This window comes from Solanum pennellii, chromosome 7, assembly GCF_001406875.1.
Source record: "Solanum pennellii chromosome 7, SPENNV200".
NCBI lineage: Eukaryota > Viridiplantae > Streptophyta > Magnoliopsida > Solanales > Solanaceae > Solanum > Solanum pennellii.
This window is the reverse complement of record NC_028643.1, coordinates 66,965,395-66,987,776: the sequence shown is the minus strand read 5'-3', so window position 1 is coordinate 66,987,776 and position 22,382 is coordinate 66,965,395. Positions and strand designations below refer to the sequence as shown.

The 22,382-nt window shown below is 36.7% G+C and overlaps 2 protein-coding genes across 4 annotated transcripts in view; one reads left to right on the top strand and one right to left on the bottom strand.

Moving 5' to 3' along the window:
- LOC107026115 overlaps positions 1-15,937 on the top strand; it is a 36,620-nt gene extending 20,683 nt beyond the window's left edge. For both annotated transcript variants that reach the window (XM_015226973.2, XM_027918385.1), the window contains 12 exons: positions 4,954-5,024; positions 5,865-5,976; positions 6,166-6,305; positions 6,497-6,655; positions 6,724-6,827; positions 7,101-7,276; positions 11,678-11,867; positions 13,367-13,466; positions 14,144-14,312; positions 14,744-14,826; positions 15,036-15,112; positions 15,342-15,937. In XM_015226973.2, the coding sequence (XP_015082459.1) occupies positions 4,954-5,024; positions 5,865-5,976; positions 6,166-6,305; positions 6,497-6,655; positions 6,724-6,827; positions 7,101-7,276; positions 11,678-11,867; positions 13,367-13,466; positions 14,144-14,312; positions 14,744-14,826; positions 15,036-15,112; positions 15,342-15,513 (1,553 nt within the window). In that variant the 3' untranslated portion in view covers positions 15,514-15,937. The remainder of the gene's footprint in view (positions 1-4,953; positions 5,025-5,864; positions 5,977-6,165; positions 6,306-6,496; positions 6,656-6,723; positions 6,828-7,100; positions 7,277-11,677; positions 11,868-13,366; positions 13,467-14,143; positions 14,313-14,743; positions 14,827-15,035; positions 15,113-15,341) is intronic.
- Positions 15,938-16,198: 261 nt separating this feature from the next.
- Positions 16,199-22,178, bottom strand: LOC107026147 (organic cation/carnitine transporter 7). Of its 2 annotated transcripts, XR_003579351.1 has the most exons (6): positions 21,571-22,178; positions 21,164-21,401; positions 17,846-18,335; positions 17,534-17,736; positions 16,759-16,946; positions 16,521-16,659 (listed from the first exon to the last, which is right to left on the bottom strand). XR_003579351.1 is itself a non-coding variant. In XM_015227011.2 (5 exons), exons 1-5 carry the CDS (start codon positions 21,861-21,863, stop codon positions 16,435-16,437), a joined length of 1,449 nt encoding a protein of 482 aa, XP_015082497.1. In that variant the 5' UTR covers positions 21,864-22,175; the 3' UTR covers positions 16,199-16,434. The 2 variants fall into 2 exon arrangements, 1 of the variants encoding a protein (XP_015082497.1); XM_015227011.2 differs by lacking the exon at positions 16,759-16,946 and having other exon boundaries at positions 16,199-16,659; positions 21,571-22,175.
- Positions 22,179-22,382: the final 204 nt, after the last annotated feature.

Below are 22,382 nucleotides of genomic sequence, written 5' to 3'. Positions count from 1 at the left end.
AAGAAGGACATAATTAACACTCTTTCACAGTTCCACTTCAATCAGAATTTTGAGAAAAGTTTCAATGCAACATTCATTGCTCTAATTCCTAAAAAGGTTGGAGCTTCCGAACTAAAAGATTATAGGCCAATCAGTTTGATAGGAGAGGTCTACAAAATCATAGCTAAATTACTGGCAGAAAGACTCAAAAGGGTGGTGAGCAAATTGGTCAATAAAAATCAGATGGCTTCCATAAAAGGGAGACAGATCATGGATGCTGCATTGATAGCTAGTGAGTGCATAGATTCAAGGATGAAAGGTGGAGTTGCGGGTTTATTATGCAAGTTAGACATCCAGAAAGCATATGATCATGTAAATTGGGCATTTTTACTGAATGTTTTAAGACAAATGGGCTTTGATAGTAAGTGGCTAAAATGGATAGAAGTGTGCATTAAAACAGTCAGGTTCTCAATACTAGTAAATGGTGAACCTGTTGGCTTCTTTGCATAAGAAAGGGGGTTGTGACAAGGTGATCCACTGTCTCCTTTTCTATTTATTCTAGCAATGGAAGGTTTTGACAGTATGATGAGAATAGCTACAAAGAACAGGTGGATCAAGGGTTTCCAAATAGGAGACAGAATAATGAATGGAAAGGAGATCAACCATTTGCTATATGCAGATGATACTATCATCCTTTGTGAGCCAGAAGCCAAACAACTGAACTACATTAGATTGATTCTGATCTTATTTGAAGCAGTATCAGGGCTAAGGGTCAATTGGGGGAAAAGCAGCTTGATTGCAGTCAAGGAGGTGCCTCAGACTCAAGGATTTACAAGCATTCTAGGGTCTAAAGTAGAGAAGTTGCCAACAATATACTTGGGAAGGCCACTAGGGAGCAAACATAAAGCTTTGGTGTATGGGATGGAATTCTGGAAAAAGCAGAAACAAAATTATCAAGATGGAAGGCTCAGTATCTATCCATGGAGGGTAGAGTGATCTTGATTAACTCTGTTTTAGATTCACTGCCTACTTAGGTTATGTCGTTATTTCCAATTCCTCCAATAATTATCAAAAGCTGGATAGACTGAGAAGAAACTTCCTCTAGAAAAAAGGTAAAGAGGGAGAAAGCAAGGGTTACTATTTAGTGAAGTGGAACAGTGTGATGCTAAGCAAAGAAAGAGGGGGACTGGGTATTAGAAATTTGAGAATCCAAAACAAGAGCCTTTTGATGAAGTGGTTGTGGAGATATACAGGTGAGGAAGGAACCCTGTGGAAGGAGGTGATAGTGGCAAAGTATGGGGAATTGAACCCATGGTGTACAGAGATAGTGTCAGAACCCTATGGATGGGGAGTGTGGAGGACAATCAGAGCTTTATGGAACTCTATGGAAGAAAATGTGTTGCTCAAAGTTGGAAATGGCAAAAAGATTAAGTTTTGGAGAGATGGATGGATTGATCAAGTTCCTCTAAGTGAGTCATTCCCAGATCTTGTCTCAATCTGCAACAACCCTGAAGCTAGAGTATGTGAATGCTGGACAACTCAAGGCTGGGACCTATCTTTCAGAAGGCTATTGAATGATTGGGAAGTAGATAGAGTGGCTTCTTTCCTAGAAAAATTGGGGGGAACCAATCTAGTAACAAATGCACCAGATAAAATTATTTGGAAGCACAACAAGGATGGCAGATTCACAGTAAATAGTGCTTACAAGAAAGGCATACAAGTTGGGGTTAGAGGCTACTATCATCACTGGAAGAGTATTTGGAGAGGACTGATTCCCACCAAAGTGAAATGCTTCACTTGGTTAGTCATCAAAAGGGCCTGCTTAACTCAAGAAGTGCTGCAGAAGAAAGAAAAGCAACTAGTCCCTAGGTATTTTCCATGCAATTTGACTGGGGAAAAAACGAACACCTATTTTTACATTGCAAATTCACTACACAGATCTGGGTGATGTTCCTCAACATCACATGCTGTAGCTGGACTATGCCAGAACACACCTCTGATCTTTTTAAATGTTGGATCAGAAGAAGGGGTAGCAAGACTCAAAAGAAGTGGTGGAGGCTAATACCATCATGCATATGGTGGTCAGTGTGGAAGGAAAGGAATGAGAGATGTTTTGAAGATAGATCTAATTCCATTCACAAAGTAAAATGGAATTGTTTGGTATCTTTACTTTTTTGGTGTAAAAAGCTCTGTATAGAAGATGTAGATCAAATTATAGAATTAATAGGGAGCTTGTAATTTTGGTTAGGGCTGTAAATTTTTTGAAGGTGGCCAGCATGTCCTTAATGCTGTAGAATACGACTTTACCGATGTTAAAAAAAAAAGAGAATATAGGTAGATAGATGTGGCAGTCACTTAACCATTCAGCGCTATATATTAGCTTTAACACAGTGCGGGTTATGGTCTTTCCTTTTTCTTCGCAAATCCTATTTTGTGGACTATCTAATTGAATAGTCATGAAGTCTCGTGAGAGGTAACCTTACACTCAAACTAGATTTTATGGAAGTCTATCCGACGTTCCCTTTGAACGGGAATCAATGGACTGTCTCTTTGTTGTTCCTGCTAATTAAGATTGTTGATAATTAGCATAAGAGAATCAAATTGATTCGTTAGGGTTTACACTCTACCCAAATCACTCGCAATATCCTGATGATTTTGCAGCAATTGAACAATATGAAACAATGTTTGCATGGATGTTGTTCTTGTATAATGCTTTAGCCTTAGTCCGAACTAGCAATAGACTTTGCTGACCAAAGAGGTTAAGTAATCTCAGATCAAGCTATTTCAAGAGGAGATCACATAGTTGTACATTTTAATCCATGTCGCACGTCATTATACCTTTGATCCACGAACTGCAAATGCAGTGAAGTTGCCCCCAGAAGCAGAATTTTTAATGTCATACAACTTCACAGTTGTAATTGTAGGTGTTGAAAGAGTAGAGAGGGTGAAGAAAATGGGTTTCTCGACTATTTGTTTGCTAGTCATTTTACCCTTTTTTTTAAAATCAAATAACTAAACAAAGAATAGAAGTAAACCAACTCAAGCAAAATAGGGAATACAAAATCAACTCAAAATTTTGGGAGAGACAAAAGAGAGAAGTAAAGTAGATATGAAGAATAAATGAGCAATACCGAGTTCCCAAAGATGTTGGGGGTATGGAATGAAGCTGAAGGTCTTGAGGACTCTAGTAGAGGTCAAAGAAATTACCAGCAGGATTCTAGGAAAATAAGTTTTCGAAGAAGAGGTGCATATGATACATTAGGCAATTCTTACATTGGAAAGAGAGAATGTTGAAGTGCTATATAAGATAGAACACAAGTTCTCATGCTTTTGGGCTCAATGATGGCATAGGCTAAGAGTCAAATCTGTGGGGTCTATCAGGCCAAAACGTACAATACATGTCATGGAATTGGGTTGTGACGCTAGGCCACTTGAGAAATTGCTGTTGGGATTACTGAGGAGAAAGACACATTATGGAGAAGCATTATAGTGGAAATACATGGGAGATCAAATTACAGATGATTCTTGTGTTTGGTAATGAACTTGTGTGGTCTTAACTTCTTGGAAAGGTGGTTAGACAACTGTGGCACTTGTTTACCATATTCAGGGGCACAAACTGGACCATGCCACAAAGGGCAAGTCAGGCTATAGAAAGCTGGAACAATGAAGGCAAAGCAGATGGAAAATTATCCCAGTAGTGATTTTATGAGAGAAATATGAGGTGCTTTGAGAGTGTTAGTAATCCTTTACACAGGATTAAAATGAACTGCACAATCACTTTTTGCTATTGGTGCAGTTTGGAGTATGTAGATGATCCTATTGCTGTTAGAGATATCCTAGGTCCTTTGTATGATGAAGTAGGATCTAGTTTTGTTTTGTTTTAAGTACATGCAACTGTATGTAGCTCCATGATGTAAATTTGGGACCCCAGCCTTTAGTGCTGAAGATTAATACACAAAACTGTTACCGTTGTCAAAAAAAACATCTTGGAAAGGAATAATGAAGGGAGGGCAAATTCGTTATGTTGTGGGTGAGCAGTGAGCTCATGAGGAATGATAATGAGATATATTGAATGTTAGTTTCTAAAGGATCATTTATAAGTGGGAGAAAGTTGGGACTAATTTTAAAGCGAATACGATTTGAGAGCAGGGGAGGGGTGAGGATATGACCATTTGGAGGGAACTCGCTTCTAGAATGTTATTGCATTCTTGACATGGTTTGCCTTTGAAAAACAGTTTTGACGCAGATATTTCATGTAAAAGAAGTAGAATAATGGTGAGTTTATGTTGTATGTGCAAAGAGTATGGACAAGATACAGCGTAAGCGTATCTACCAGTACACTGCAGGGTTGAAGTACAGCTGTGGAAGCTAGCTAATCTTCTAGTTGTTTATCAGCATGGGTGTTCGCGCAGATTGTGCTGGCATAATTGCAAGCTGGAAGTCACAAAAGATTGCGAGAGAGGACATAGGCTCGGTAGGCAGTACGTGTTTACCTTTTCTGGACAAGATAGAAGGAGTTAGCGGATTGCTTCATAGCATACAGCATGATATGAAAAATATTAGAAAATAATTTTAATTGTATTAAATACTTTTGGTGTAATTGTAAAGAGATAATTCTTTTTCGTATAATTTACTGGTCTAATTTGATAGATGGGTGAAATATGACATGTAACCTTATTTTGTATACTTTTTCCATTTTCTCAGTGCGTTAAAAAAACTGAGTATATGACCTATCAAAAACAAAGAAAATCAGTTTCAACGGTACAAGTTATAACTGTTCAGCCGGCTTCTTTGAAGCAATCCATTAACAGAAATGGTCTCATTCCATTTTAGTTAATGAAATATGAGTCTTCATTCTCAGAAAATAGGAGTCTTCCCCTTCTCAATTTCTGTTTAAAATCTTCTCAAGTTAACTCTATCTCAAAACACAGTCGTTTATGCATTCTTATTCTGTGCTTATTTGTTTGCTTTCAGAAATTTCAGAAGACGAAGCAGAAAATCTATTGCAAGAGGCTATTCAAGAGAAGTTTGCTGTGTTTGGTGATGTATGATAGTTACTTAAATAGTTTATTTTCCATTATCATGTCAGTGACTTCTGCTTTTCAATAGTGTTAGTTAATTAATTGGTATAGAGATATGTTAGGAGTATTTACGGAGACTAGAAGCTTTTGGGCAGAAAAGCCCCGGGAGGAATAGCTGAGCTAGGAAAGGACATGGCCATGTCTTCTCTATAAGTTGCCTTCTGGGAAAGAAAAGTTGATTGTTTTTTTCACATGAATAGTGATGAGGTAGATTGGAAAAAGGGGAAGGTTTTTGTTGATCAGAAACCAGTCGAAATTTCATAGATGGAAGAAGGATGTGCTAGATCAATATACATTTTGATGTATGAAAAACAAGGTTTAAGTAAACAAAAGTAGAAAGAGTGTATCACAATCACTTGCTGTACATGGTCTTCATTTTACTTTTCTCTACTTAGAAAAGAGTTGTCTTAGGCATGACATCAACTTAGGAATAATATTATAGCCAACAGTCCGTAGAATTGTTTGAGGATAAAAACTATTACGAGTGCTCAGTAAAGTAGAATGGGCTAAATTTTTGGAGCCTTATTTCTTGGAAATTCAAAATCTGCTTACCCTGCTTCTGCAAACAAAAAATAAAAACTGGTTACTGATTCTCACTTGTCATCTAACTATTTTCTTCTTGTTTTGAAGATCAAATGATCTTCTACCCCTTTCTACTTTTGAAAAGTAGAAACTTTTATGAACTCCCCTTTCTATTGTCTGCATTTTCCTTTTTTCCCCTTTTTTTCTTCTGATTTGGGGGTGATTATGTTGTCATTGAATGTACGAATGCTAAAGTCTGATATTGGCTGTTCTGTTATGTAGGTACAGAAAGATCATCAAGCCATAGATATTCTTTTAGCTGAAATAGATATATATGAACTATTTGCTTTCAATCATTGCAAGGGAAGGAAGGTCAAGCTTGCTCTTTGCGAAGGTACCCTTGTCATTTATTGTAGAATCCTGCATAATTTATATGAAAATCGTTCAGTTTGACCATCTGACTATCTATGTATCCAGTGTTAATTTTGTCTAGGTTTCCCTGTTCTTTTTGGGAAGTTTCAAACTTTTTTTTACAAGTTTATCTTTATTTGAGGAAATTCATGAGTGTTAATCATCATACCAGAGCTTGACGAGAGAATGCAAGATTTGAAAAATGAGCTGCAATCTTTTGAGGGTGAGGGGTCTGATGAAAGCCATAGGACAAAGGCTGTAGATGCACTGAAAAGGATGGAGAACTGGAACCTGTTTAGTGAATCTTATGAGGTATCTTACTTTTGCTAAGTCGTATTCAGTAACTTCTATGAGAAGGCTAAACTATTGTTGCTGTTTTGATATTGTTCTTTTGTCGGAAAAAAATTGCCGTTGCTTGTAGTTGCATTGTTTCTTTCACATGGGATGATGATAATACATAAGAATGATATTGAATATCAGTGATCAAAAACCTGGTCATGCAGGACTACAAAAATTATACAGTTGCTCGTGACACTTTCCTTGCACATTTGGGGGCAACCTTATGGGGGTCAATGAGACACATCATTTCTCCATCACTTGCTGATGGGGCATTCCACTACTATGAGAAAATCTCTTTTCAGTTATTCTTTATCACACAGGAGGTATGATGTTAATTTAAATTAAACTAACGACAATGCTTTGTACTTACATAATCTATGTGTTTGTGCAGAAATTTAGAAATATTAAGCAGTTACCTGTTGACCTCAAAACTATCATGAATGGTCTTTCATCATTGGTGCTATCTTCTCAGGAAGTGATGTTCAGTCCGCACATGTAAGCATTTGGTTCATTCTCTTATTCATTGGTCCTTCCAGATACATATTGTTCTCTATATATGTCTCAAGCCAAATGTAGGTTAGTTATATGTTGAGTTGTAAAGGTAAAAGTGTTAAATACAGATATTGTATTGAATGATTATCCGCTTAAGTGTATATTTTATTTCTGCTTCATGGATTTAGCTTACTCTCGTCTTTAATTATGTGTTCTTGTTCTAAATATACCCTCTGGATACGTGCCCCTATTTATTTAGTCTGTTATGTTTCACAGGTTGCCGCTGTCAGAGGATCCTGCTTTAGCTATGGCGTTTTCAGTAGCCCGGAGAGCGGCAGCTGTTCCCCTGTTGCTTGTGAATGGAACGTATAGGAAAACGGTTCGTTCCTATCTGGATTCCTCCATTCTCCAACACCAGTTGCAGAGATTGAATGATCATGGTTCTTTGAAAGGTGAGCTTTTGTGATCACAAGTTTATAGTAGTGCTTGTTGAGGTAGAAAAAACACACGACCAACTCTCCTTAAGTCCGACATCATTTGAGAGGGAAAGAAGAGACATCGAGGGTGATTAATTAGAAAACGAAGTCTTTGTTTTCCTCCCTGTAGATTTATATTCGGGGCGGACTGGAGGATAATGAGTAAATCTTATATGGATATTAATTATCTTAGATCATTTGTTTTGTTTCAACTTGTACTTTAAGGGGTCGTTTTTTTCTGAGGGATAAGGGATAATAATCCCAGGATAAAATGCTTATTTCACCCTGTGTTCATTTAGGGGTATTAGTTAGCCCCGAGATTATTTCTTCCGCCATTTGTACTATAATGATGGGATAAGTTATCCCATATATATGATGGGATATCCGATCCTATGGAATAACTTTGTCTATCCAATCCCCCATGCCAAACAACCCTCAAGTATTCATTCTTAAAACCATGTAATAACAAAATATGGTTATTCTTTGTCCATTCTTAATTCTTATAACCATTTGAAGTGAAATGAATTCTAGATATGCTTGTGTACAAAGTTATTAGTATGTAACAATATGAAGATTTTGAAGGTGAATAAGGCCTCATTTTTGTTTATTAAAGTTGAGACATCTGTACATATCTGATTATTATGATGTATATCAAGATTTGAGATATTTGAAACTAAATTAGGATTTGAGATGTTTGAAACTAAATATACATCTTAATAAGATGTTTATTAAAATATGAATACTAAATAATTAAGATGGTTTATTTTCTCTACATCTGGATGCAAAAAATCTTGTCTCTGTTAAAAAAATTAATAAATATAATATAAAATACTAATTTATTTAATACTATATTTTGAAAATATTACATGGTGGTCCATAGTAGCAATTACTTATGGTGGTGGTTAGTGGTGCTGTTGGTTGATGGAGTGGGTACGTTGTTAGCCTATAAAGTGGCGGAGCCAAAACTTTGATTAAGGGGTGTCAAAATATAAAGAAGTAAAACTGCGTAGAAGTCAAGTAGTGTCAATATGTAATATATATACATAAAAAATATTTTTATTCTAGCTACACAGTGTAATTTCTGACAAAGGGGTATCAGTCGACACCGGCTCCGCCACTGAGCCTATAGGGGTGGAACTACAGTGTCAGCTCCGTCTATCACTCTGTCGGAGTCGAAGGTTACCTTCAGCTAGATTATCTGTAAGGAGAAAGCAAGAAGGAGCAGCGTCAGTCACACTGACATATTGGTTAATAACCTCAACCACAGCTTTATACCTGGAACAAGCATATGTAAGAAATCATGCAGTTCAGAAATCATCAACAATAGCTTCTTTCAATTAACTTAGCAAATTCATGTATGAAAATTGTATTCAAGTTGTTTGAATAATCACATCGTTATTTATTGGGAGGATCCTTAGGACGAGTATACTTTCTGACACTATGGGTTTACCATAGCCGTCTTACTACCCCGTCAGTTAGGTTCCCTTCTAGAGGGTCTTTATAGTTTATGCAACATTAGTTTTTCTTTCCAGGTGCACCAGGTCTAACAATCCCAACATTAGATAACAATGAAACTGACAAAGTTAACTTCCTGATATAGTTTATTCATAATTCCACATATATTTATATTATTCTTGTGTCATCTTTGAATCCAACAATATATAATAACTCGGAAATAGCATAAATTCAAGAATAATTTTTTTTTATTTTTTTTGAGAATGGTAACAGTTATATATCCACAGGTATACTACAACAAAATATGTAGCCCCCCTTCAAAAGTATTACAACTTGCAGCTTGAACTTCTATCTCTTGTTCCTTAAACAGTCTAAAACGTCAAAAATATCTTCTGTTTGAGCTATTAATTTCTGTTTACACCAAAAATAAAACAGAGCTAAACAATTTATTTAGAATTCCTGCAAGTTGCTCCGACTTGTCTTCAAAACATCTCCTATCCTTTCTTTCCACATTGTCTACAAATGCATATAGGGGACAATCTTCCATCTTTCTTCCTTTTTTTTTTTTGATAACCGAGAAATCCGTCTGTGACCCGCCCTTTGGACCAATCACACAGCCTTCTAAACTCGGTGAATTATGGGCCAGCCCCTCTACCCTTCTCCACTTAAATACCGTACCTCGCTTTGCATGGTGTAGCTTGAATTTGCGACCTAAGCCACAAATCCTCCACCTTTTGCCACTCAAGCTACGCCTTGGGGGTCATCTTCTTTCCTTTTTGACTGCATTGCCATCCTTGTTCCAGCAGTTTAACTATCCTTTTATGTTCCCTGGCCTCACCCACTTCGTCCTCTGCAGATAAATGAGTATCTTCCGCAACTGGTATGTGCAAACTTCCTATAGTATCTTTGTAATATCCTCCCCGTTAGCTTTGTTTTCCGGAGAGGCACTACATCAGTCATCAGTTTTCCATGTATGTAGAATGTTTCTGATTAGCCTCCTTTTTCTGCCACAATTTAGCCCCCTAACATTTCAAGGCACAAATTCAAGAGTAATTAGTATGTAAACTCATGGTAAAAGTGATTTAGTACATTTTCAAATATTTAATCATATTCTCGCTAAATTTTTGGATTAATCATTTCAATGCAAAATACAAATAAAAAACATGCTATAGTTGAAAATTGACTGTGGAGGAGTTATCACTCACTGTACTTCCGCTGAAATAGCTGAAACCTTGCTTCCAATAATTATGTTGCAAAAATTCCAATAATCTAAATTCACGACATAATATTTAGATCTTATTTATCCAAAAACTCATGAACTCTAAATATTTCTAGACATAATGCCATTTCTTTAATAGACCACCACCACCACCATTACTGTTTCAACCTAAATTTTCTAGCTTAAGAACATGATTCTACAATCTTTATTAACAGGTTATGATGTGGAACTTTGAATTTGCAGGAAAGTTATTATCCCCTAGTTTTGATACCAAATTCAGCTTTTCGGGTTGTCTTCCAAAAGTTGGAACTCTTTTAAGAAAATTTCAGATTTTATTTAATCCTAAAAAATCCCAGTTGTTAATACTACTTCTCCTAACCAGAGGATGAATTCATGGTGGATATGTATGTCAAGAACTTGTAAAAGCAATCTCAAAAAGAAAAGACCGAACTTGTAAAAGTCAAGAATGGAGAGAAGTGGTTGGGTGTCCTCAATATTGATTGTCTCTGCTATCCTCCTCATTTCCCCCCTTCTCTCTTCTGTATATCTCCTTTCCTCTCTTTTTGTCCCTTCTGAAAATCACTGCTGTTGGACAGCTTGGTTTGAAACCAGCAGCGCTACTTTTTTTTTTTCCGGATGAAGTCCAGAGATTTCATTAGTAGGCATAAGAAGATGCTAGGCAAAAAATTACAGCAAAAGAAGGGGTCTGCTTCTGTACGAGGATTTACTAAATAACTTAAGAGCAGACATAGTCCAAAATAAGTTCAATAGTGGTTACAGGGGTCTGCTTGAACCAGCTATTTAAGAAGACCAAACAGTTTTATTTGTTGACTGCTTCTTCTCCTTTTTTCCAAAGCTGCAGTCTTTTCTCTCTCTCTCTCTCTCTCTCTCTCTCTCTCTCTTGATTACTATTTAAAATCATTATGGAGGTGGGTATTTAACTTAGGACTTAAGTTGTTTAATGGCTTGAGGTAGGTATTTTAATTGGTTAGTTGTTTTAAATGGGCCAAGCCCAATTCTTTGAGTCACTATATGGTGATGGTGATTGAAAATAGTAGTTAATGGTGGGGGCGGTAATTCTGGTGGATCATTATTGTAGCTAATGGTTGTGGAGACGACAAATAATGGTGGTTGATGGTGGTGATTGTCAATAGTGATTGGTGGTTGTTATGATATAGTGGTGGGTGGTGATCATTGTAATGGTGGCTAGTGGCAGTGTAGTTATTGTGATGATTGGTGACAGTGGTAGTTGATAAAGGTGGACAATCATGATGATTAACAATGAAAATGGATGAAGTAGCGGTGAAATGCCATCTTTACAGAATATATGAAGCATAGCATCTAGTGATATTAATATTTTATTATAGATCTCAACTATTCAAATATATTCAGATCCGTTAAGTGGTTGTAAAAGAAAAAGTAGAAATGCACTTAATGATTAAGATTCAAATCTAAAAACACACACACATAATGGCTGACTTAGATCTAAAGGATTAAGACTTGATTAGACCTTCAGTAGCTGCAAACAAATGAGGCTTAAGGACAATTATATAATCTTGTTATTTGTTTTATGTGATGGTTCAAGAGCCTTTAAATGCTCATTCATGTCTGCAATCCTCTCCGCCCTCTCTTCTTTTGGGTTTTAAGCTGGTTAGGGCTTGTGTTTTGCAAATTATAGTGCTTTGATTTCCTTCATACTGCAGGTTCACATGCACATAGCAGATCTACCCTTGAAGTCCCTATCTTTTGGTTTATTCATAGTGATCCCTTGTTAGTTGACAAGCATTATCAAGCCAAAGCGCTTTCCGATATGGTCATTGTGGTGCAGTCAGAAGAGCCATCATGGGAGAGTCATTTGCAGTGTAATGGGCGGTCTCTCCTGTGGGATTTAAGGTTATTATTTTAATGCTTTTAAGATGAGTTTGGATTAAATATTGCAACTTATTACATACATTTTCTTTCTAATTCATTTACCTTAAGAATTTGTAAAAGCTTTTACTTTTAGATGCTGTAGGCTTATATTTTGCTAGTTTTATTTAAAGAAAATAAGCTAGTGGGCTTCTAGAGATGTTCTGTAGTTCCTCACTTGAAACTAAGCACATATTATGGGCTGAAAATGATAAGGAAATTTGTTGGTGGAAAGATCTGAGTGGTGATGGCCTAGCAATGGTTTAAGCATGCAAAATATGGAAGGTGAAAGTGATAATTTTGATGAAAAGAGGAAAAAAATAATAATAGCTCTAGAGCACTCTTTGGGCCCTTAGGGATTACATGAGAAGGTAGAATTGCATGGCTTCGTGATAAAGCATTCTTGTTTAAGAAAATAAGCATAAGCATGGTTTTGTTCTTGATTCCCTGACCCATTCTACTTCATAAAGGATTTCACATACCGACTAGGGATGAACTTTATTATGTACGGTCTTTAGGCCGAGCAAACACAAATGACCGACTATGACTAAACTTCACAAGGTTAAAAGTTGCTATTTCCGATGAGATCTTCTGATTGAAATTTAAGGTAATGGGAGAGAAGGCATGCGACAGATAACTAAGTTAAGCTATAGACTGGGTTCTACCTTCTAAAAAAAAAGCTATAGACTGGGTTCTCACTATACGCCAGTACCTGCTTAATGCGGGTACTTCTTTTTTATTTTGAAATTGGAAGGTAGAAAATAAAGGACTTCAAATAAGACTCTGGCTATGTTAAAGTTCCTTTTTTTGGTGGTTGAGGGGGGGGGGTGCATTGTTGCAGGAGTTTCTCTCTGTAACTCTTTTATCTTTAGTAATCTTGTGCAATGCATCATGCATATTTTCTCTTATCACATGTCAAGACTGAAGCATTACGCATGACACTCGTATTACTATAATCAGCTCATCTTTGATCTCAATAGATCAATTCCACCTAACTACTTGGGTCGGCTATATATATCCTCTCCATCAATTCCTCTTCATTCAGGTCAATTTCATTCCAACATTAGTAGAAAACTTTCTTTTAAAGCAAACAAGGTATTCTCTAAGACTACATTTCCTGACTCACACTTATTTTGACACTAACATACGGTCTTTAGTTAGACATAAAAGGCTCGTGGAAAATACTAGACCTAATATAGGCGTACAACAACAATAAACTCTTAATACTCAATGGTTTCACATGTATGGATTCCTTTCCTTGTATTGTGTTCTTAGTTAATTCCGGGTTGATTTAGAGATACTGTTGATCTTTTGAATTTGAGACAACTTACCTCCATGTGATTTCAGGTTTGTTGTTCTTTCTTTAGCTTACCTGAATTCTCATCTCAAAAGAACTCTCTTTTGAGTGGGATTCGATGGTTTTCTAAGATATTGTGGAAATGGACAATGCTGATCTGGCATTTGCTTTCTCATCTGTTATACAGGAAGCCTGTTAAAGCTGCTTTGGCTGCTGTGTCAGAACATCTAGCAGGAATGCTTCCCCTTCATCTTGTTTATAGTCAAGCCCATGAAACTGCAATTGAGGTATTGGACGACATGAATGTGAATCTTACAATGATCTCACTCTGACAATAGAGACTTGTAACTTATTTAGGTTAGGTATCTATAGACTTGTAACCTGAAAGTTTCTAATTTCTTGCATGTAATTAACTTCTTCTGAGGGCTTGCTAACTTCTTGAGCGTCTCATGCACTTCTCCTCTGCAATTTTTTTCTTCTTGCTCGACAAATTATTTCTTTTGGTAGTGAGGTAGGATAAGCTCTCCATAAAAAAGAACACTATTCAAGAGAAATTTTTCTCTTTGCTTCCTTGGAACCCAACTTTTAAGATCTAAGAAGTTTGTCATACTTTTATGATTCTAATTATTTTCGTAATTTGTTTCATTCTTGTGAGAGACCAATAGATTTAGTGAATGCTTTCTTCTACTTGTGATTCTGTTGAAGCTTATATGTGACTTCCATTAAATTAATATTTCTGTTTCATTTCCAGGTACCCCTTTCAAAGAATGTATTAATAAAAATGCAATAAAAATAATAAGAGAATACTTCATACTCTTGTATGTGTTACTGTACTTGATGCTTTTCCTTGAGACAGAAGTGATAACATGTGTCTGGTTTAACGTGTTACATTGAGATAAAACGCTGGTAATTTAAGTCTGGTTTATTCAAGTCACCTCTGTTCGTCTCATTACACTTTAAACAGGACTGGATCTGGTCAGTTGGATGCAATCCTCTATCCATCACTTCCCAAGGCTGGCATATCTCCAAATTCCATTCAGACACTGTTGCTCGAAGCTATGTATTGACAGCACTTGAAGAGTCTGTTCAATTGGTCAATTCGGCTATTCATCGCCTTGTTATGGAGCGGACATGTATCCTTTATGAATGTTCTACTTTCATAACTACAAGTAAAAGAATGTTTTGATTGCACAATTTGTCACTTTTGTGAGTTGTCTAATTGAATATATTTCCTGAGAAGGTTTTGCAAGTTGTCTTCAGCAGAGTGCATAAAAGATTTATTTCTCTGTTTGAATGCTGACTGTCATTGCGAATACTTCTTTGGTATTAGCCGTCTCATGACATGGGAACTTATCTCAATATTTGAATATGGAAATGTCTGTCTAAAATTTCCAGTTGGTCAATAGGTCCTTTGGGTTAATAGATTTTAGCGCTTCTTTTTTGTTGGTCTGGATAGTGGACCACTAGTTTCATACTTTCTTCATTAGTTGCTGATGTTTTTTCATATAAGTTTGGTAATTGGGCTGTTATCAGATTTTCTCCGTGGATCCTTAATCTGGAACAGCAGAACAGACTTTTAAGCTCTTTAAAACCCACGAGCGCGAGTTGGTGAACAAATATAACTATGTTGTTAGCTTGTGGAGAAGAGTAAGTTCTTTACAGTTTTCACCAATCCTTAAATAAGTACACAAATATTTTTGCCAAACACTTGTTACACTATCTTTTTTCCAGATAAATAACGCTTGGTGCATTATCATTTTAAGCTTGGTAGAATGATTTCTTTCTTATTTCAATCTAATCGATCTGCATGAAACATTTTCCTGACCAATTTATTCCATGTTATGGGTCCCTCGCAGATTTCAACTGTCAGTGGGGAACTGCGTTATCTGGATGCCTTGAGACTTCTCTATACCTTAGAGGATGCATCAAAAGGGTTAGCATCTGACATTTGTTATGTTGCTGATATTGTGAAAATCATCACTAGACACCCTTATTGTTGGTGTTGCACTTTTACATGTGCAACCAATTTGAGATAATAGAATACGGTCTTTCACTACATTTAGAAGTGTTAAGCAACTTCCATTTGGCGTCCAAAAGTTCTTCCCTTTTCACTGTAACATGTGTTTAATAAATTTGTTTGCTAAAAGTCTCCTCTTATGCAGGTTTGTAAATTATGTCGATACAACTCTAGCAAGTCTCCATCCAGTACATTGCACCCGTCGAAGAGAAGTTAAGGTCGAGTTTGACATGACAACAATACCTGCTTTCCTCGTTGTTTTCTTCGTTCTTTGGTTTGTGCTAAAGCCTAGAAGAGCCAAGCCCAAGATCAACTGAGAGTTTCGTGGTTGGCATGCCTTGAAAATGCGTGTTACAACTTAGTTTCCTCAAGCATGATTTCCCCTGCTGGGGAACTCTGTTGAGCCAATAGAGCTGTCTTACGCAACACTGGGCTAGAAAGCATAGGCAAGATAGGTAGAATAGCTAGGTCAAAATCATATGGTGTTGTACTGTCTTTGCTTTGTAAATTTTCACCTCCCAGTATTATTACAGCTGAGATTTTGCTCTGGATCATCAAGTCTTATTTTTTCTTGTTAGTAGCTCATAACTATTGTAATTGTGCTCAGTGCATGCCTTAATACTGTGTACATCTCAACAAATGATATCATTGATTACAATTTACAATAGCAATGTGAACTTTTGATAGCAAAGGCTGCCTGATGCAGTCCATGTTGGCTCCTATGAAGAGCCCTTAATATAACTGGAGGAAAATACTCACCATTCTTTACTTTTGGGTAAAATTAACTAGTTAATGCAGTTTATCAGTATCCACTTTTTCCTATGTCCTATTTGATAATTTCTTAAATTGTTGAGTACATGGATTGAACTCTCCGGATTCAGTCTTACACGTCTCTCTTGAACGTTTATTGTTACCATTTGATAATGTGATTTCAGCCATAGCTAATCTAGATTTTTTTTCAGTTTCCAGTGATAGAAAAAGAAGGTTCAAAGATATTGAGTCTACAATAAGTAACAGTAGCTTTCCTTGTTCGGATATTTATTTTTCCAACTAACAATACTAAACAGATTTAACTTATATACATTGATAAGATAACATGTTACATGATTAACGAAATTTGAGGTTGGAACATGATACTGTAGATAGTACCAACATGACTTAGAGAGCTGTGTCTTCAGTAGATTTCTCTCCAATGTGGAGAACACATTAACATAACATAGTAATTGGTATACGATTTCCTATACAGAGACATGATCAACAAGCTCACGCCCCTTGGTCTCAACTGGAAAGAGCAGAACACTAATTGCTGATAAAATAACAACCACTTCAAATAAAATGATTGCAGCCATCTGGTGGCAACCTCTAACCAATTGCACTGCAACTATAGGAGAGACCATCCCTGCAATTCTCCCCACAGCACTTGCAACTCCACAACCAGTTGATCTAACTGAGGTTGGATAAATCTGCAGAAAATAGATCAAAATGACACTGTCTGAAGAGTTTGTTCCAATCTACAACTTTAGATGGGAATTCACTAAAATGTCAAATTAAATGTTTAAAACCTTTATATTCATACTCCAAACAAGGCTATGACAGGAGTAACTTGATCCTCTCACCCTACCAAAGGTTCCTCAGCCACCAAAGAAGAACAGCTAGAACAGGCCAAGAGAACCTCAAAGCTAAAAGAGCTTGGAAATTGGACTAATCTACGTTTATTCCTCATTACAACCTGAACACTCAATGTATTTACCTGAAGAAGATCCACTATGATATTGATAGTTTATTTATATATAAAAAGGCAAATGGTTTTTAAATTGTGACAAAATTGCTAAAACTGATCAGCTTTAGTAACCATGTTCAGTGTTCTCTTCAGAACTCTATGCTAATGCAATCAAGTATCTGTAAAAATACATGCAACAGCTTCAATAAACAAGGGAGCGAGCCCTAATGTCCTAAAAAATTCGGTTTGCAAGTCAATACACCCATAAAAAAAAGTCGATGCGCATAAGGGGGGGAGGAAGCATAAAGATTCATCCAGTAAACAGTTTGAGATGCCCAATAATGAACATAAATGTTGTTTGCCACGTCAAACAAATAAAACACAGTTCCAGTGGAAAAAAAACTCTTACAAAGTCAAACTTTTAATGTGTGAAAGGTAGAAGGTCAAAATTCTCTGTTCAATTGAATACATGAAAGACAAGGAATATCTATCTATCAAGTTTAGACTGGTAGGGACCAAAATAAGTTGACATGTCAAGACATTGAACAAGTCAGAACAATGAAGCTAAGAAAGAGAGAAGAAAGAAGTGCTTCAAGAAGGTAAAGAGTAACACTCACCTCTGGACAATAAACACCAGCAAGGGTGAAGGTCCCTATGAACCAGATACGAGCTCCAAATAGCAATGCTGTTGTTAATGCCTCATTCTGAGGTACAACAAGCGGAAAAAGGAATAGGGACCCCAAGATATACATCAGTGCCATTGAATATTTCCGACCAACTTTCTCCACCACTACAGCTGAAATAAGAAGCCCAGGAAGCTCTGGAAGACAAAGAATAACTTAGATTTACAAATTGTAATTAAGTCTAATGGGAGCTGAGATGAAATAATTGAATCGCAATTTGACACAAGAAAATGAAAGAAAAAGTACCAGCAAGGCTAGTGATGAACACGTCTGTATAGAGGCTTGTATCATTTTTCACATGCAAAGCAACTGAGAAGCATCTATTTTCCCCAGCGCTAAACTGTGATGTCAGCAATATAATGCCATAATAGGCAAATGAATTTCCAAAATAAACCACCCACATGAGGAGGGTAATTCGTAGTAATTGTGGGGATAAAAGCATCAGGGATGAAGACAATCCTGTCTTAAAATTGAAGATTTTGTTTGCTCTCGGCCTAAGCAATTTCTGTTCCTCATCCAGCTCTATCACTTGATCAGAAACAAGCATCCCAGGGGGAAGTTTTGTCTGATTGACAACAGCTATTTTCCTCAAGATATCATGTGCATCAGTTATTCTACCTTCGGCACATAGATATCTAGGAGACTCTACGGTAAAAATGTACAAGAGAAAAGCTGCAAATGATGGTATAGACGATAAAGCCAATAACCACCTCCAACCTAGTCTTGGCATGATAATCTGCAAGAAATACCAAGCAAGTTGCACTAAGTTTTTCCAATATTACAAATATGGTAAGATATAGACTCTTCTTTGTTTTCATTTTTTTCATTAATTACTAACTGTTTGGGAGCACTACAAACTGTCAACAATAAAAAACTACAGAAAATGATATCCGATGAAGTGATAATAATCAAGTAAGACAATTCTTAGTTATAACCTAATCATTCTCTACTGAAGACTACATAACCACAAAATGTGTGGGAGCAAGTGACCAAGCACAGCTTATCTGGTTCATCACCTTCTATGCACTTACAGTCGTCTATGTTCTGGTTCAGCTCCTCGAATTCTAGGGCAGTCAGACCAATTTAGGAGAATTGTTCTATGTTTTCTGGGTGAAACTTTTCTACCCCCCGTGTTGTTCCTTTGAATTAAGTTCTATTTGGGATTTGAGACCTGTCTTTTCTTTAGGGGTATAGACGATGAAGCCAATAGTTTATTGGTGACACATAGGTGTTTAGTCCTATTGAGACAATAGAACAATTTAACTAGAAGTTTTTAGAGAAGAACTCTAAAACTTCTAGTTAAACTGTTCTGTAGTCTCAATAGGACTAAACACCTATCTATCACCAATGAAGCACGGTTATTGGCTTCACTCTCAAAGAAGAACTGAAATTACAGATAAAAGTAGAACTGTTAATAGAAAATACTTCAAATAAATCAAAGATGAAAGAAGTGAAATGCATGTACCATGTATATATAAATGTGTGTATATCAATGTTACCTTTCTCAACAAAAATAAAAGTGTGTGTATATCGCATTTGTTTAAGCAAACCCTTCAAAAAAATGCAATCAGGTATGGACAAGTTATTGTTTTATATGGATAGTCTTTGAAAGCAAAGAGTTCCATTCAGAATGTGCTTATACCTTGGTTCCAAAATCTCTTAAATCTTACTTGACACATGGATATTAATGGTTAAGTATCAATGAGGCACCGCAAAGGCGTACTGTCAATTATTCATATTTAGAAGAAGATGAAAATTAACAGTGGATAGAAATCAGACTTTTGTGACTCGAGATTGTTCCTATTTCCTGTTATTCTCTGTTTAGCTTCCATTGATTTCCACAGAGTATTAGATGAGTCACACGATCATCCTATTCCTATTTCACTTATTAAAAAGAGAGATGTTTATTCTTTCCACTTTATACTTTGGAGAAGTTTAATATTCACTTTATTATGCACAAATTGGATCTTATTCACATATAAACGTTTTCCTACATACATTTGAGAGTCGTTACTGAGACATCTTAATCTAAGACATTGTCTATACATGAAGGAATCTGCCACAAACAGATGATTAGGCTGTAGTCATTTTGGAGGTCTGTACATATATATAGCGGAAAGTAACAAGATGGATCCTAAGACCTGCTATTCCATCCTAATTGAAGCTCATCTGAGCACAAGTTCAGCTTGGATCTATTACATCTTGTCTTCTTTTGCAGCAAAGCATATTTTCACTAATCTTGCTCCTCCTCTACATGAACGCCATTATTTTTTATGGGAGTAACTCCTTCATGTTGTTTGCTCTTATTTGCAAGCTAGAATCACATTTTGCTATGAAAGACTTGGGGCCCTTGATTTTTTCCCTCGGCGTGCAGTTCATCATGACAGGGATGGCCTTTTTCTTAGTCAGCAAAGTATGCTACTTCCATACTTCAACGCACAAAATATTCCAGCTGCTCGGGCTCATTCCACTTCTCTAAAAAAAGCATCAGCTTCATGGCTTGGGTGGTACCCCAGTTGATCCTTACGAATATTACAGCATTGTTGGTGCACTTCTGTGCCTCACATTAACTCGACCAGAAATCTCCCATGCAGTGAACTTGTTTTGCCATTCATGCAGTGAAATTGTTTTGCCATTTAAGCAGCATCTTACTTCGCTACATTGTTGGAACTTCACACCTAAGCCTGCGCATTTCTGCTCAATCCTCTCTTAACTTGGTAGGCTTCTCTGATGCAGATTGGGCTGGTTGTCCCATCATTAGGCACTCTACTACTGCCATTTGTGTTTTCTCTGGTAATCAAAGAAGCAACACAGTGTCGCCAAGTCAAGTGCCAAAGCTGAATATCGCTCGTTGGTCTCTTTAGCTGCCGACCTAACTTGGATCAGTTACTTATTGTGAGACATTGGCATTTCCCTGCCTCAACCTCCCATGTTGTTCACATAGAGCATTAGTGCCTTGCATGTATCAGCTAATCCAGTGTTGCACACTCGTATGAAGCATGTCGAGCTTGATTATCATTTTATCCGCGAGAAAGTTATCTAGGGAGCTATGGTGACCAAGTTTGTTCAGTTGCATCAGCACATTGCCAACATTTTTTCACCAAACGACTGCCCAAACATCAGTTTCAGCTACTTCGGGCCAAGCTTGGTGTTACTGCGCATCCCACCACCAGCTTGAGAGGGGATGTAAGACAACCAGGTTAATTAGCGATTCTCTAGTCTAAACCTAACAATTAACATTTACGTGTAAGAGAGCTGGAAGGATTGGTATATATACAATCCTTGTAGAACACAATTATCAAGCAGCCAAAAGGACTCCTCTGTATGTCAATCTGTATGTATATAGTCCAACATAGTAGCATGTAATGGACAAGAATTAGATATAGAAAAACACAAGTTACAGTGTCTTCTAATTCTTATTTTATTTACAAATTATATCTTGTTAAAATCCCCATAAGAGGAGAATGATTTCACAATAGAAAGCCAGTACATAAGAACAGCTAAAGCATGTACCAGCTTCCACTTTTTTTTTTGTAAGGTAAAATACACAAGCAAAGGATGTACCATAGCCAATAAAGCCTCAAGTATTGTTCCAACTGTCCAAAAAGTTGAATAGATAACCATCCACATGCCCCTATTTCGAGAAGGCACGAATTCTAGAAACCAAGATCCATATACAGGCCCACCACCCAGACCGGTTCCAACCAGCATACGAAGAATGAGCAGTGATATATAGTTTGGAGAAAAGGAACTCAGAAATGCAGATACGGTTGTCACTACTGCCACAATCAGAAGACTTTTCCTGGTGATGGAAAATGAAAGTGTATAATCATCCATGACAACTTAAACCAAACAACAATTAAGCAATCTACAGACTCAAATATGATCATTCACAATTCACCCAATCTGAAAAAGAAAAACACAAACATAAACTTTTTCAATAAATATTAAAAAAGGTTAAATAGGCTTGCCGTCTTCCATAGTTGTCAGCAAGAATGCCCCAAAAGTAAGCTCCAATAAGCATGCCAGCAAACACAACAGTAGTAATAAGAGTTTCTTGTGTAGAAGAAAGCCCCCATTGAGACTTAACAGCTGGTCCAATAAAAGAAAGAATCATAACTTCAACAGCATCCACCATTGATCCAAGACCCGCATAACACAACACCAAATACTGGAATTTGCCAAAACCCAGAGCTGTAAGAGCCTCATCCAGTGTGTATACATGTTCATCTTCCTCCTCCACCTGCTGCTGTTGCGGTGCCATCTCCAGCCCGTCAATTTCGGGTCAATGAATCGATCGATGATTTGAAGCAAATTAACAGGTAAAATATGGGTTTTCTTCATAAATTTAGGATCTTGCCTCCATGAATAAACACAATTATACTTTTGCTCACCTCCTTTATTACATTAATCTTCTCTTCCTCACGTCTCTTTCTGTTCAATCTTGTTTCATGGAGTCAAATCAGAGAAGGAGAAATCTGATCAACATAGTGTGGTAACAACTTGTGGGTGATAAAGACTTGTCGTTGGTACAAAGTTTTGGCCACTTTGGTCCGTGAAAACAGCATGTGATGAAAAATAAAAAGTAATGGCATATTATAGTGAGCTACTTAAATTAAATTATGATCAAAATTCCACGGACATATAAAATATACTAATGAAAAATATAGAATTCAAAAGATAAATGTCTTTGCTTCACACGTAGAATAAAACATGATAAAAGGAAAAGAGGGTCCATCGTGATGACAAGTAACGAACTTCGAATGTCACGAGAAGAATAAGA